This window comes from Phoxinus phoxinus, assembly GCF_949152265.1.
Source record: "Phoxinus phoxinus genome assembly, chromosome: 7".
NCBI lineage: Eukaryota > Metazoa > Chordata > Actinopteri > Cypriniformes > Leuciscidae > Phoxinus > Phoxinus phoxinus.
The window spans coordinates 20,578,774-20,595,309 of NC_136882.1; the positions used below are offsets into that span (position 1 = coordinate 20,578,774).

Below are 16,536 nucleotides of genomic sequence, written 5' to 3' on the forward strand. Positions count from 1 at the left end.
GCTAACTAAGGAAACAGGATTTTCTGCAGAGATATGACAAAAGCCTAAAGAAATGCAGATGTAGTCATATCCCAGGACTGTGATGTGATCAATTAAACAGTCTGGTTGTAACATGAAACTGTTTTCACTAATACTGCCGTTTGTTATGACCACAAAGGCTGCATTTATTTGAACAAAGATAAAGTAAAAACATTTGGCTATTGTAGCCTATCTATTGTAATATATTTTAAAGTCTATGTTTTCCTGTTTAAAATTTCTGCTGCCATTTCTCCAGTGTTCGTCACATGATCCTTCAGAAATCATTCTAATAATGCTGATTTAGAGTTCAAGAAACATTCCTTATTATTGTCAATATTGAAAACAGTTGTGCTGCTCAATAGTTTAGTGGAAACTGTGACAGGCCTACATTTAATTCAGGATTCTTTGATGAAAAGAAAGTTTAAAATAACAACTTTTATTTGAAATAGAAATTGTATGTAACATTATAAATGCCCCTTTTGAGCATGCAACCTAAAAGTGTATGCAATGCAATTTCATTAAAAATATAATCTTGTCCACAAACTTTCAAATGGTAGTGTGAGTTATATAGGCAAGTTTTTTTTTTTACAAATAAAAACTACTTTGCATAATTTACATGAGTAACTTTCTAAATTAAAATGTAATAATTATTTATTATGACACTAAAATTTCAGTGTCTTTATTTTTACTAACCAAATTGATGATGTCAGGTAAAAAAAAAGAAAAGGCCTAGTTCACAATGATGATTTCGCACTCATTGGCCCATTATGAACCCACACATTTTGACTTCTGATTTTTGTTATACAGTTACTACATAAAAGGATAAAAGAGACCTGACATAACACAAATGCGAGTACACACTTTAATTCTGTTCTAGATCATTTAACAAAATGTGTCCAATTTTGCCTGAATTAACGATCAAGATATCTATAGATAGTGCCTGAGAAAACACTCAAATATCCTTGAAAGCGTGATTCATGGAGCAGATTGTAAGGATACAAGCTAGAAAAATGACCATGAGGAGGATTTTAAGTCAGTCTTTTTACAGACACATTAAAAACTGCAGATATGGTAAATCACAGTCATGTATGTGTTTTCTCATGTGGATTTGACAAAAGCCTCAGTCCAGCTATAACATTTTTTGCAACAATGCACTGTAAGTTTAAAATGGGTTGAATGTCCTGATCTTATGTTCTTGAGTCTTCCTAGAGACACTGTCATTTGTCCCGAAGAGCACTCACTGTGAGGTCAACATACAAGATATTTTAAGAGAAAACAGCCATGAAGGGACTTTTCAACCTTATAGGGAGGGCTAGCTTTTGATGAAATGTGAAAAGAATGTCCTGTGGTTGGGTTTTCCTCTTTTCTCAACAGTTTCGCAATATTGCTGGCTCCACACGCCTGTGTCTTAACACAAAAATCACATGAATCATATGTTTTGCTTTTCGCTCTGTGAGGGTGTAAAACATGATCACCATACGCAGTAATAATGAAACCATATGGCCTTTAACAGAGTAAAGTGCACACATTGCTATACTATTCTTTTTGTAAACAAAAATATTTCAATAATAATTTGATCAGTGTAATCTGATATACTGCAAAAAAAAAAAGGATTAAACCATATATTTTTTCATTATTATTTATGCTATGAATATTAGTGAACGCCCTCCTGTGTCAGCAGCAGTTTAAGAGCACAACCCAGAGCAGGAATGTTCTCCAAATTGGAGGACAGCCAGAGCAAGAAGCTGCACCATGACTGAATGAAGACCACATCTTCACAGTCAACCAACAAGAACTGTCTCCATCCTGGATCATTTACAAATCATGATAGAAATGCTTTTAAGAATACTGATCACATATGGAAACACTTAAGTGATGCTGATTTTCCCTGCTAAAAAATTCTCCAGCATACGGTTTGTTTTGCATGGGATGCCGCCGGTTGCTGGTTTGCTGGTGATCACCAGCATGGGAAACAGGAGTGCTGATTGACCAGATCAGTTTTGCTTGAGAACTTCATATGATGGTCCAGAGCACTATACCAGCTCTAAACTGGAATTCATGCTGGTTTATACTGGATTTTTCCACTTCAACTTTTTTAAAAATGTACTAACCACATCTATACTAATACTAAGTCATGTCTCTCACCATCACCGTGCATGTTTGTGTCATTTCCTTCTCTGTCCCTAGAAACCCTATTGGCTTCAATGTACTTTGTGCTGAGTGAGCAGAAATACCACATGTGCTCTACGCAGAACTCAACAATTTGAGAGGTGGCGGTCACCCGTTGTGTGTGGAAACATATGGATCTGATAACACAATTTTCGAAAACGTTATTCGCAACCCCCGCTGGACCACCAGAATATAGAATAACAAACTGTGTGAGTCTGTGGAATGTGAAAGTTAAACATCAGACATGGGCCTCTTCTGTTACAAGGCAGCTTCTCACCTGATAAAAGAGCTCTCTGATTTTAGATTGAACCATGAGGAGGGTAAGACTCTGAGCTGGAGGCAATTTGCCAGAATCTGCTGTTCCCACAACCGAGACATGAGACAAACTAAAATAACTACAGCATACTAAGTGCAGGACAGTCTAGAAGGAGGGGGGAGTATATTTATATTGTGTCATTTTCATGAGAGCATATGAGTGATTGAAAGGTTGTGGCAAACCCAGGGTCATCATGAAGGCTTTTCTTTTTTCTTTTAGGGTGCAGTGGCTGTCCCAGGTTTGTGCTACAGGCAAGATAAAACATGACCAAAGAAAAAATATATACACTTCCAGTACTAAACAACATAATAGTTTATGTAAGTGTAAAATGTGTAGGCGTGGTACATACTTTTTAATTTAGCATGCAAGGGGACTTAAATAGCATACAATTATCAAATGTTAAAACATGACGTGACACATATATATGAGGTCTAAAGTTTTTTTTTTTTTTTCAGGCTCCTATGTATAGGTTTCTACCCAAGTACCGGCATTTCTGAATGGGCTGAGGCTGGGATTTAGTGAGTTTGAAGTGAAAGTATTTGATGAACGTATATGTGGGGAGAGCACTCACAAAGGTGGCTTTTAAAGGCATTTGCATCGAATGTCTTCATATATATATATATATATATATATATATATATATATATATATATATATATGTGTGTATCTCAATGACAAAGTTTCAAATTTTCCTCAAGGTACTGTCACCTTGTAAAACAAGGCCAGGGGGTTGAACGGAAATCTCTCACATATAAAAAAAACAAGTCATGTCAACTAAAATTACATCTCAACAAGCAACTTTTTCAGGTTCTAGTAAATGGTTTGTACCTCTGGCTAGTACATGTGTTGCAATGCACAGAAAGCAGGTATCTCTGATTCGACCGGTTCATCTGCTGCTATATGAAACCACAGCAAGTGGCGACTTGTCGTAACTCAGGATGTTTTGTCTTTGAAACCCCAGAGAGGAACAATTTCTCATTATTTATGCCTGTTGCCCCTGTCTTTCCTACTATCGGACTCTTTTTCCTCCATAAAAAGAGCAAATGTCTGAACGGCTGAGTGGGTTTAGTAATCCTGCAGTGGCATCATTCTGGAATCTCTCAGGCATTCCAGTCCTTCAGTTACACATTCTTCACGGGGAACGGCAACTTGGATGATTCCTTGGTGTCTGCAAAACACAACTAAAATCCATCCAGTGAGTAATGAAATAACATGAAATATCTTTACATTATCAGATATAAGTTTACCTCTATTGGCTGATCCATAATGAAATGCGCAGTTCCACTAAACACATCTTGTTGCCTCATGCATATTTTCCATTAGAAGTTTTCCTGTGCAGAGATTAATCCACACAGTTATTTGTGAATGAGACCCATTGTCATGCTGGAATTGAAAAGGGCCCTCCAACTCCCCAAACTGTTGCAAAAAAGTTGAACTCAAACAGTTCTCTAGATCTCTAGTGTCACTGTACTGTGCATGAAGATAAGAATGGTCTTAAGGGGCCTAGCCAACACACTTATAAGAAAAGGATGATGACAGGAAATCCTGCCACTGTGCAGAATGGTCTGTCTATTTCTCATTTAATATCTAACAGAAACACATGTCTCTCTAATCCAGTTTTGATGTAGCCCAATTGAGAAACTGTCATAAACAGACTGATTCATGACTGTAGTTTTACAGAAATCATTTACTGCACACAAGGGCATGGAGCCTGTTGTTTTTTGAGAAATAGATATGGAGGTATTGATTATGAATAATTATGGATATGCTTAACAATAAGGAACAATTCCTAACAAGCTTTAGGTATCGTGGACTAATACATTTCTAAAAATATTTATTTCAGGTTCATGATTATTTACAGCATTTCATCAGTACACACATACAAGACATCTTAGGACATATTTTGTGTTTTTCTTTTATCAGACAAATAAGGCAGCCAAGTGACTAGTGCCACTAAAAGAACACTAGGGGAAAACCTGAAGCTATTTAATTCCATCACACTTCATTTGAGTAAGTGCAGTGCTGCAGTTTTGAACTGTGCCTTTGTTGAGGAGAAACCCTTTGGCTTTGGTACAGCTTTTAGATATTGAGTTGCCACATGCTCATTGATAGGACTGACAAACAGCGCCTGGTAATGCAATTCACTGCTTCAGGGTGACCTGTCCTCCGAGTTTCAGAAGAGCATGCGAGGCAGTGAAAGCCTTAATAGGCCCCGACAAAAGCCTTCCGTCCTTTACAGAAATGGGCTCTGTTGCTGTTTTTAGTATTGGTGCATATCACACCTGACCCATAATGTAAGAAAAAATAGGCCAAAAAAAAAAGAGAGAGAGAGAGAGAACGAAATACCATACCAGCAGCAGGACACTATTATGTTATATATACTATTATGTTATGCTATTATAGTTTTCATATTGTACACTAATCATAAACTCATGTAATGCTGCATGTGCTTCAAATGTGCTGATTATTTTGGTTTTACTTGTGTAGAGTGAACTTGGGTACAAATACATTTGTCTGTCAGTAATTCCTTTGTTGTTTGTTTATGGACAATCTTTAATAGACCAATATATTATTAAGCCTTTCAGGATTCTTTAATGTATTTGGCTTTTACATTTGCTAAAAATACAGTGAAAGATGAAACAATAAATCACTGTTTTCTCATTGTCATTTAGTGTGAACTTTGAAAGCATGCTGTACTGCAGAAAAGCACATATTGCTTTCATGTATTTTAAGCTGGCTTTAGCAGAATAAAGGAAGAAATGCCAAGACAATTTTTAATAGACTATATAAATCACATTCTCTGGCTGGTCTTACACGCTTGGAAGAAATGGAAAAATCTATATAAATTTGTTTGGTTTTCAAATGTCAAGTTTTCTTCATGTCTGAAATTAATAAGGTTTTGCAAGGCAGAAAATAACATACATTGGTATAGGCTAACATTGATGCTTGTGTTTAATGTGAAGGAGATTCCATCATCAGAACAGCACAGAGGCATATTCACAGTAGAATGGCAAGCCGTTTTGACTTTTATTCATTCCCTGGAAATGAATTCTTGATTTCAACAATTAAATTTTATAGTTAAAATTCAAATTATTGATTTCAGGAATTAGATTTCTACTAGAAACAATGGCAACTTTGGAGGTTGTCAGGAAAGTGAAATTGTTAATTCTTGATATCAACAATGACATCATCACTCGCAGAAATACGAATTCTTGATATGATAATTAAATTTTAACTAAAAACTATAATTCCTGATAATTGCTATTTTCACTAAGTTAAATGTCACCATAGAGGCTGCCATTCAAATTCAATTGTTGATATCAATAATTGATTTCTTACTAGCTGACATTTCAATTTCACATCAGAAATACAATTCTTGCTAGTAAAAATCTTGCTAGCAATAATTACCTGCATGGTTACTAGTGCAAATGTCTATTCTTGATATCAACAATTGAATTGCTATGTTCATTTTTGACATCAATCATTTGATGTTAATTTCTGATATCATGAATGTGACCTGTTAGACTAATTATTTATGTCAGAAATACATTTTCAGATATCAGAAATAACAAATGTAACCTGTTGAAAACATTTACAGATATCAAGAAGTAACATTACAACTAGTGAACATTGACTTCATGATATCAGGAATTTATTTTTTACTAGTAGCCTAACCATGTAGGCTAATTATTGATACATATTTATAAAAAATATTGTTTATGATATCAACAATTGAATCTAAATCTAAATCAACAATTGAACATTTAAAGACATTTAACATAGTACAATTATTTAATTTAATTCTTGATATCAATAATTCATATATATTTCTGTAAGTGTTGACATCAAGAATTAAAACAATTTACCAGGTGAAATGTAATTCCTGATAGCCTATAAAAAATAGCCATTGTTACTAGTAGAAATCTAATTCCTGATATTAAGAATAAGCATTTTATAATTAGTGAAAATTTAATTGTTGATCACAAATTGAATAAAAGTCAAAACGGCTTGCCACACAGTTCCTCTTACACCTCCAAGTTTATCACATTGCAATGCTTTTTTTTTTACTCAATGATCCTAAATGAAAGACTTCCCTCTTATAGAGAGTTTTTTTCTAAGCCATCTTTCCTGTGTTTTTGTTGTGTGCTTTTATCCTGCCAGACATGTTTATGAGTCAGCAATGGCAATGGAAAGGAAGTCAATGACAACAAGCAAACCGGTTTCTTTCTATTATAAAGCAACCCAAGAGCAACACTTAATGATGTAGGCCAGGCCTAGTGTGTCCTACAGTAGATAGAAGACACTTTAATATATATATATATTTTATTTTTTATTTTTTTATTATTATTAATTAGCATATTGTTGGAGAGTGTGAACAAATTACAATAGCCTAGTTGAAATGTCTGTGATATGCTGAATAGACCCCAAGTCTGAGTCTCAAGAACGAGCAAGAGAAACATTTTCTATTATGTTCTGCGGACATCTAGTGGAGCTGTAAGACATGTCAGGGACGCTCTTGTGTTTGTCCTTTACAAGCTTCCGTTGTTACGTAATCATAAGGTTAAACCAGAGTAGCTGTTAGCAAGCTAACAGCTAACATACATCATACAAAATTCAGGTAAGAACATGTGCTTAATTTGAATATTGTTATTGCGCATCTACAAAGAGAGTACCAAATAATACAAAACACAGGATATGTTTCATTATTATTGGAGTAATTGTTATTAAATTGAACTTTTCAACATAGTTTAGTCAATGGGCTAATGAGACATGAGAAAATAACAAATGTGTCATTAACTGTTTACTTATAGTTCATCTGTTATTACAATTGTGAGAATTGGTTGAATCCCGAATATTTTAGTTTTTTATAGCGGCACGTTATATTCTTTCTTTATTGCTCCTTTATGACCTCTCTGTGTAAGTTGCACAACAGACAGCAGCTGGTTTATTACACATATTGCAGATTATTATTGTTTAGTTCTTAGTTATTAGAGGAAATATTGCAACTCAGGGATTTTAACTAAATCAGCCGTTTCTTTGAAGCTTTAGCCTACTGGGCTGTATAACGTTAGCTCGTCTGTAAATGTGAAATTGTGAAATCTTGGACCCACTGCTCTCATCCATGTTTTATCCAGCTCAAAATAATTATTGTTTTGTCAGGTACCTAATGAAGAGCTACATTTGTTGTGTTTGTGTGTGTGTGTGTGTGTGTGTGTGTGTGTGTGTGTGTGTTTTATTTGAATAAGTATTTTTATGTGAGTGACTATATATTTTTTCCCTACCCACAGGTGAACTGTAAACAAGAGAAGCCCAACAGGATGACCAGTGTAAGTGTACTACTGTAAACCCTAGTCTTTGCAAGTTGGATCCAAGTAAACACAACAAAATCTAACATCATGTCTACATGTTTGTCATTGTTCTCCTATGGTTGAGATGTTTGTAAGCGCTACATAACTGCTTGCTGTGTTTTCTTAGGTGCTCTGCAGCAGAGCTCGGCTGGTGACGTACCTGCCAGGGCTTCACGTTCTAGTTCATCGTGTTATTGGAGCCAGAACCTTCTCTGGGGCGTCCGGCTCAGATGAGCCACACTTGAACAACGCAACCCCTAACGTTGGTAAATGAGTGTATTCCTCTCTAGAATATTTTAAAAACCGTTGTCCTCCAATAAAACAGAATTTAGTAATTGCCTTTTCAGGTAGACTTACCCTAATTACAAAATATTTAATATACAGATTAATAACAAAAAAATTTATCAATAATTTGATGTAATATAACTTTTAAAGGGTGTTTTCTAATGGTTTGTGTTGGTTATTTCCTGTGAATAGCACCCAGGACAGTGTGGCCGGATGAGAACATGGGCCCGTTTGGGCCTCAGGATAAGCGCTTCCAGTTGCCGGGTAACGTGGGCTTTGACTGTCAGTTGGAGGGTCCAGGGGAGCAGAGGAGCAAACCGATCCACAGTGCCATGCCGGACTTGCTCACTGCTCAGTCCAGCAGCGAGAGGCACAACTTCATCCTGGCCCATTTCATCAATGAGCTACATGTATGATGCTTTCAGATAAAAGATATGTATTTGAAATGACAGAATAAACAAATAACTAGTAAAAATAACATTATTAATGGTTGTGAAGTTATTAACAACATGTAAGATCATAATTAACAACATGAATTTGGAAAACAAAAGACTTCACTATCATTGATAAAGTTATTATTTTGCCATTTCTTATAATAAGGGTTATCTAAATGTTACCTCATAATGTTAATATAATGTAAAATATTATGTTAGGTTTGTAAGATTTTTTAAATGTTTTTGAAAGTGTTTTCTGCTCACCAAGGATGCATGTATTTGATCAAAATACTGTAAATTGTGAAATCTTACTACAATTTAAAATAACTATTATATATTTTTTTATATATTCTGAAATGAAATTTATTCCTGTGATGACAGCTGAATTTTCAGCACCATTTCTCCAGTCTTCAGTGTCACACGATCTGTCAGAAATCATTCTAACATGATGATTTGCTGCTCAATAAACATTTCTTATGATCAATGCTGAAAACAGTTGTGCAGCTTAATATTTTTGAGGAAACCGTACTTTTTTCAGGTTTCTTTGATAAATAGACAGTTCAAAAGAACCGCATTTATTTGAAATATAAATGATTTAATATAAAAGTCTTTACTGTCACTTTTGATCAATTTGATGCCTCTTTGCTGAATAAAAGTATTATTTTCTTTAAAAAGATCTTGACACCAAAATTGTCAAACTTTTACTTATACAGAGAGAGAGAGAGAGAATACAATACTCTGTATATATATACACATATACATGTATTTGTTTTGTTTTTTAGGAAATGGATCAAACTTCTTCAGCACAGAACGTAGATAAAGCAGAGCACTTTTTTGATCATTCCAGTGTGGAGTGTGCCATTCAGTCTTGCCCTGAATTGTTAAAGAAAGGTCAGTATGCTGCTGTTTTTAGTGTATTTGAATTCATCAGATTTAGCATGAACTTTTGTTATATTGCACTGTGACTTTCTGGTGAGATTGTTGTCAGTAGGTGGTCTCAGTTTGAATGGTGTAAATGTAAAATATGACCACCAGAGGGTAGCATTTCCAAATGTATTTTAGGCACTGAATTTTGTGGTTGTTCTAAATCTCAAAATGTAAATTACTGTACATATATTTATTTATTCTTTCATACTGTAGTGTCGCTTTCGTGTGGTTAATGTTTATTGATATGCGTGTACCCTATTTATTATCTAATTCAGATTTTGAGTCCATGTTCCCTGAGGCGCCGTCAACTGGCTTGATAGTGGTCACTGTGACTCAGAGGACACAGAACGACATGACGGCCTGGACTGAGCTAGTGGACAAAGAAAGGGAAGAGCTCCTGGCTAAAGTGAGTTGATCTAGTTGCTTGATATGATTAACATGTCATTATATACTATATATAAGTGCATAAATCATGTTATTTGCAATTAACAAGATGCATATTTCAACATCCTAAAGAGATGTGCCAGAGATATCAAGCACTCAACATTGCGATAGATAGATAGATAGTATATTTATTTATCTGTCTATCTAAATATATACTGTATGTGTGTATACATATAGATAGATAGATAGATAGGTAGATATTTTGTCATATAATTGAAGTTATATATATTATAATAATAAATATGAACTGTAAATTAGTATATCATATATATGTATGTGTATTATATTAATATTATAATATTTACATGATATATAATATATTATTACTGTACACACAAACTGCCTAACTGAAGCTGCTGTCACTTCGGATCAGAGTTGCTCATGATTCAGTTATCATACTTTAGCCCCTCTCTGTGACTTTGTATTGTCTTTGAGCAAAGTTATTTGGCTTTAGTACAAAATAAGTTCTTCAGAACATGTGTGTGTGTGAGAGGGAGAGCTTTGGCACTGTGTTATTTACTGTTATTGTCTGGTTCACATCACTGTGGGGCCATGCTGTAGGAATGCTGCTGGAACTGTATTATTTTCAATGCTGTTGATTGTTTATGAGCAGCTTTATTCAAAGGAAAGATTTATAACTGAATGTGGGACAAAACCATGTAAGCAAAACTGAATGGAAGCTCCATGGTTAAAGCAATTCATTAGAGTTGAATCAATGTTGATAATTGTGTTCTATGCAGTTTATTGCAGGTGCCACAGAGATATGTAACGCTCTCCGAACAGAAGGATTCTGGGCCGATTTCATAGACCCGTCATCTGGACTTGCAGTAAGTCATATAAACGCGTACAGAACTTTTGATACAATCCACAAGCTGCTGTTTAAATTGTCTTAATCTTCTCTGTCCTCAGTTCTTTGGTCCGTACACAAACAACTCGCTCTTTGAAACAGATGAAAGGTATCGGCATTTAGGTTTTCAGATTGAAGACCTGGGCTGTTGTAAAGTGATCCGGCACGTAATGTGGGGGACGCACGCTTTTGTGGGCACACTTTTCACCACAGCGCCACCCAACAGCCAGATCATGAAGAAGCTACAAGGGGACTCAAGTTAATTAGTTAAAGATGCTGTGTGTGTGTCGCCATGTGAACACTATCAATATCAAAAACACACTTACATGCCATAAAGCACTTAATGAAGTTTCCCAATGACTGCTACTGGAAATCTGTATTTATTTTTGTAGAACAAAGAGCACTTTTGGTGTAAATTTTATTTTGGATATTGTTCTACAGAGGGAAATTCTCTCTCTCTCTCTCTCTCTCTCTCTCTCTCTCTCTCTCTCTCCTCTCTCTCTCTCTCTCTCTCTCCTCTCATCTCTCTCTCTCTCTCTCTCTCCTCCCTCTCTCCCTCTCTCCCTCTCTCTCCTCTCTCTCTCTCTCTCTCCCTCTTCTCCCTTCTCTCTCATATGCTGCCTTTCTTGTAGTACAGACCTTAAAGGAACTGAAATTTTACAGTTGTAGAGCTGAAATTGTTTCTTCACCATTGCTCATCTGAATCTGCATTTGGTAATTGTAAATTTGTTGTTAATGGTGGTTAATTTTGGGTCCATAAATTATACATAAAAAGTTTGGGTAGTGATCAAGGGCAGTCATCCGTTTAATTCAGTATTGTCAGCTTTAGTCATAGCTCCATGACAGGCACAATAAATAATAATAAATAATGAGTATCACTGGCTGTAATGTTGACACATTTTTGTGTTATTTGATGCCTTTTAAGTAAATAGACTTGGTAAATGTGACTACAGTTAGACTGCATTTATTTTATTTGACAAATGTTCATACATTTGTACATGAAAAATCATTGGTTCTTAAATATCAGGTGGTTTTCATAAATGCTTAGTTTAGACTAAACACTCAGCAAAACCATTACATGACTGTATTCAGTTGAAAACAAGTGTGTTCACACAGGTCAAGTCATTAACTTATTAATGTATATTAATTGCTCAACTTTTTGCATAACAGCTAATCATTCTCAGGCATGAACAATTAGTATTTTGAGCTTAATATTTAAGCAGAGCCCAAAACATTGTTGAAAATGAATTTGCAAACATGAAAATACAAAAGAATTAATGTAATGACAATAATAATTATATATATACACACTGTATATGTTTTCAGCATCATTACTCATTACTCCAGTCTTCAGTCAAGAACCCACAGAAATCATTCTAGTATGATCATTTGGTGTTTAAGACACATTTCTTATTATTATCAATGTTGAAAACAGTTGTGCTGCTTAATATTTTTTGAGGAGACCATGATCCAAATTCTTTGTAACACTATAAATTGCTTTACTGTCACTTTTGACCAATTTAATGCATCCTATAAAAAAAAAGCATATACGACTCCGGACTTTTGAACTGTAGAGTATGCGCAATGTAAAATATATGTATAAATGTAGATGTTGACTATTGATAATTGATTTGCTTGAAGCGATCATACCCAGCAGCTGCTGAGGTCAGTGTCTCAATAGTGTCTCAATTCGATTTCATTCAGAAGCACAGCAGATAGACTATAATCATTCTTCTTTAAACTCTGACATGATACCATTATTTAGATATTTCTTCACTCTCCATTAGCACATGTGTGTCGGTGAATTGTGTTTAAATCATGTGGATAACATAAGGATTATATAAATACTTTCATGGTCATATATGCTCATAGCTTCACCTTTGGAGCTCATTTTTATTATTTTATTTATATTAATATTTTGCATTATTATGTCAGATATGGTCATTTGCTTACATCGTTTTCAGTCCTTCGTAGAAAATTACAAAGCAAATAATTTTATGGCGAGTGCATTGAATCAGTATTATGGTTTGCTTCTTCTGTAACCAGTATCTGAAGATTTCAATAAAGGTAGCCTACTTAACACAAAAAATCTGTCATGATGTGTGGTGAAATCAAAGTGTGCGGCTGATCAAAGACAGTAAGAACTGCAGTCATCATCACCCTTTGTCTGATGGATTGACATGACTATCATTTAGATGTAATTGTCCTGCTAAAACTTGGTCCATACCCTTTGTTCATGAGAAAGTTCACAAACTGTTTCCTGGATAACTCAACAATATGATTATAATGTAATCTGGTCCTTTTATCATCCTAAAGTAACACAGTGTTTAGCCTAAATTTATAAATGACATTTGTGTAACTAGTCTTCAGTCAATTGTTGAGGTAACAATTTTGTCATAAAGAATTTTCATATGATAAAATCTATGAGCTACATGCACACTTTTATTAGATTTTTTTAGCAGCTATAAGGGGCTGTTTACACAACACCATTTTCATCTAAAAACATACATTTTTTATATGCGTTTTAGCCGTTTATTGACACAACAACCGCGTTTTGGGGGCCTGAAAACGCAAACTTTTGAAAACAGGGTTTAAATTGCAAGTTTTTTAAAACAATACCATTATCATATCCGTGTACAAACTACAAAAACGCAAATTTGCAAAAAAAAAAAAAACGGCGAGGTCAGTAGCCTACTCAATAGGCGCTTCACGAGTTCACACCTATGAATGATCACAGAGTAAACGGTTATGTGTATTTGGCGTGCTGTCCGGGTGGAGGGCTCTGAACTCGGAAATTGGGCCCGAACCCAGAGTACTCCCCCTTATGATACGGGCCGTATCTCTGGTTAGGAAGATAACCAAGCAAGTGTGAGGAGATGGGGTGGTGGAGGGATATGGTCTGTCGAGGAATATGGTGAGTCAACTGCATAATATTTATAGGTTTTACTCATGCTGATTGAGTGGACATGTTGATTACTGATTGATGACAGCTGGTTGGAATGACTTGATTGCTTGATCATTAGAACGTGTTCCTCCCGAATTTGTTAATAAAACATCATTGTTTCTTTTCAAAGTGACATCGCCAACTACTGGCCTGGCATGCATAATACAGCATTTTTTTCGTGGATCCATGAATGGAGATCGTTTTGACAACGTCAAACATTTTGACAACGTTGTCGTCTGTAAAGGAAAAACCTTTCCATTTTTAGTACATTTTTTGTCATGTTGCCTAAATGTATCCTATCCCAAATAATATTTTTTCTGTGGCATGAATATGAAATATGTATTTTTATAAACTTTATTTTTGACTAAAGGATTTGCAATGGTGGAATATTTCAAATCACATGAGAATGACAGATTCATACATTTTTAATTGGGGTTAGATATCTAGGTCAGACAGCCATCTTGTTGATCATGAGAAATGAATTATTAAAACAAATCCCCACCCTCACAACCCCACGTCCTCTAAGAACATATTTGTATTAGCCTAATGGTTTTTTTATTTTTATGACTTTATTAGATCTGTGTAGGCTATTTGATAAAAGTCCTGTTATGGAAGATAAATCATTGATTTTTAAGATTTGGGGTTAGCACTTCTGTCTCCTGTTAGTATAGTGACAGGCAACGCCAGGTCTGCAGAGAAAGGAAAACCTGGAGTCAGAGGTCTGCTCTGACAATGGAACGTTCCCACTCGTTATCTGCCAACACTTTCCTGTTTTTCACAAAGCAGCAGATTTACATTGGCAAGGGCATGCGGAGAACCAAACCGTCATGCTCTCTGTTTATGATTTTTCTCTGCACTGCAAAAAAAAAAAAAGAAAGGTATTTTACAGAGTTAAATTAAGGACATAGGCCTAATGGTGGTCATTCAAGTTGACCTAATAGCAAACCCTTTAGATTTGTGTTTTAACTTCTGCTGTGATGCCATGTTTCTTTTTGTGTTGTCAGGATCAATTTCTGTTGACTGCTGCAAAAGCTCCGAGTCCGTGTATTTGGACTCATGGTGATTATGAACCGAACAGCAGCCGGTGTAATACCAGACACAATGTGATCTGTGTGCTTGTTCATTCAGCTCTTGTGTTCTGACTGGTAATCCTTTTAGGGATTCTCTGCTGGAATTTCATTGAATTAGACTCAGATTAGAGTTTACACTTGAATTAGAAAACTCAGACCGAATGAGTTAGAGCTCATGAGAAACAACTTTTTTTTAGGCTCATATGCTAATGTAATTTTACCTTTTTTTTTAAGCAAATAATCCGGTAATTATAATTTCAATATTCTGTAATATTTAGATATGTTGTTTTGTTTTTGTCCTGCTCATACATTTTACTGCCTGCATTGCTGTTAAAATGTAGGTTTTTGTTTAAATTTCAGAACATCAGCCGCTATTTTTAGGATTCATCATTCATATTTTGGTGTATCCTGAGCCTTCCTTCCCCCAGGATCTGCCATCATCGTGTAATTCAGTCATCACAATGCTGAAGCTGTGATGGTGCACTTCTCTCAGTCCAGTCCTTCCTCGAGTCTTCCCATCACACCGCAGCAGACTTCCAGTCTGTCCTGTGAGATTTTCCCACTGTCTCCATCTTCCTCTGAAGACAGATTTCACACTTACATCACTATCTGTTGTTGTCTCCACCCTGTCCTGGAAACTGATAGCTCATTCACACACTTAAAAAGCAGTTACATTTTGTCCAGTATACTTTATTCGGTCACAGTAAAAAAAAAAGAAAAGAAAAGAAAAGTGAATACATTGAAGTCTGATGACATATACATTTAATAACTGTATTGTTATGAGCAGTAGACCTATATCACTATAAACAACTATTTTATTATCTCGTGCAATATTAAACCTATATATTTTACACGTGGCTCAGTCATGCTGAACGCAGACACTTGGCATTTTCCCACAGTAAAGAAGGGCTGCGTTTGTTTCCATTGCTGCTCAATCTATCCCAAAGCTCCACGACAGAGTAATTAAAATCTCAGCATGGCCGTACTGAACAGGATACGCTGCCATGCCCTCCAACAAAGAGGGTCATTCTTTGGACTCCAGACCAGGTACCTGAAACCCAGCCTGCAACAGCTCTTGATCATTAAAAACATGTTCCTGCTCATCTGGAAAGTCAGCTCTAGAGCGGAAATTTGACTTGTATCGGCAGGGAATGAGCCGAGAAACTGGATTACTAAAGCAAGAAGATGAAGGGAGCTTTTGTTTTTGACTTGGAAACTTATTTGAATATTTGTCAAAATGCCTATATTTTTTGCACAAAAAATTATAATAATCACAAAAATGCCTATTTTTTATTCCTTTATTTGAGACCCTTCAGATATTCTGCTATACTTTGTACAAACATTTGATCTTATAAAGTAGATTTATTTGTCTACTGTCACAACAGCAGATTGTTACTAAATGCCACTATGAGCAAAGCCAACAAGAAATGACCAAAGGGTCACTGGGTGTTCACCTTTGACCTCTGGCATTGGGCTTAATGAGAGTTGTGTTTCCTCTTCTCTTCTACCATAAATCTGAAGACCCAATAAAATAAGACCTAAACCTATAAATTAAGTTGGAATTCGAGTAATATAAGCCATTGGAACCAGTTAATGCTACAAATATGTCAACTCAAACTGAGGCATGTTTACTCTTCTACGGACTATGAGCTTTTCAAGTTTTAGGAATAAAGCAAAACCAATGTGGTAATGTATTCTTAAAAAATATTAACTTAACTTTAATATGAACTATAT

At 35.4% G+C, this 16,536-nt stretch overlaps 1 protein-coding gene across 1 annotated transcript; it reads left to right on the forward strand.

Moving 5' to 3' along the window:
- Positions 1–6,888: 6,888 nt before the first annotated feature.
- Positions 6,889–12,872, forward strand: mmadhcb (metabolism of cobalamin associated Db). The gene is made up of 8 exons (XM_079618559.1): positions 6,889–7,121; positions 7,792–7,830; positions 7,979–8,117; positions 8,329–8,546; positions 9,353–9,461; positions 9,773–9,903; positions 10,682–10,768; positions 10,851–12,872. The coding sequence occupies exons 2-8, from the start codon at positions 7,822–7,824 to the stop codon at positions 11,049–11,051; spliced, it is 894 nt and encodes a 297-aa protein (XP_079474685.1). The 5' UTR covers positions 6,889–7,121; positions 7,792–7,821; the 3' UTR covers positions 11,052–12,872.
- The last annotated feature ends 3,664 nt before the right edge of the window (positions 12,873–16,536 follow it).

Excerpts from the sequence above, each read along its gene's own strand:
- mmadhcb (XM_079618559.1), top strand. Across the intron at positions 8,118-8,328 it reads CAACGCAACCCCTAACGTTG|CACCCAGGACAGTGTGGCCG; the intron begins GTAAATGAGTGT and ends TCCTGTGAATAG. Across the intron at positions 8,547-9,352 it reads ATTTCATCAATGAGCTACAT|GAAATGGATCAAACTTCTTC; the intron begins GTATGATGCTTT and ends TTTGTTTTTTAG.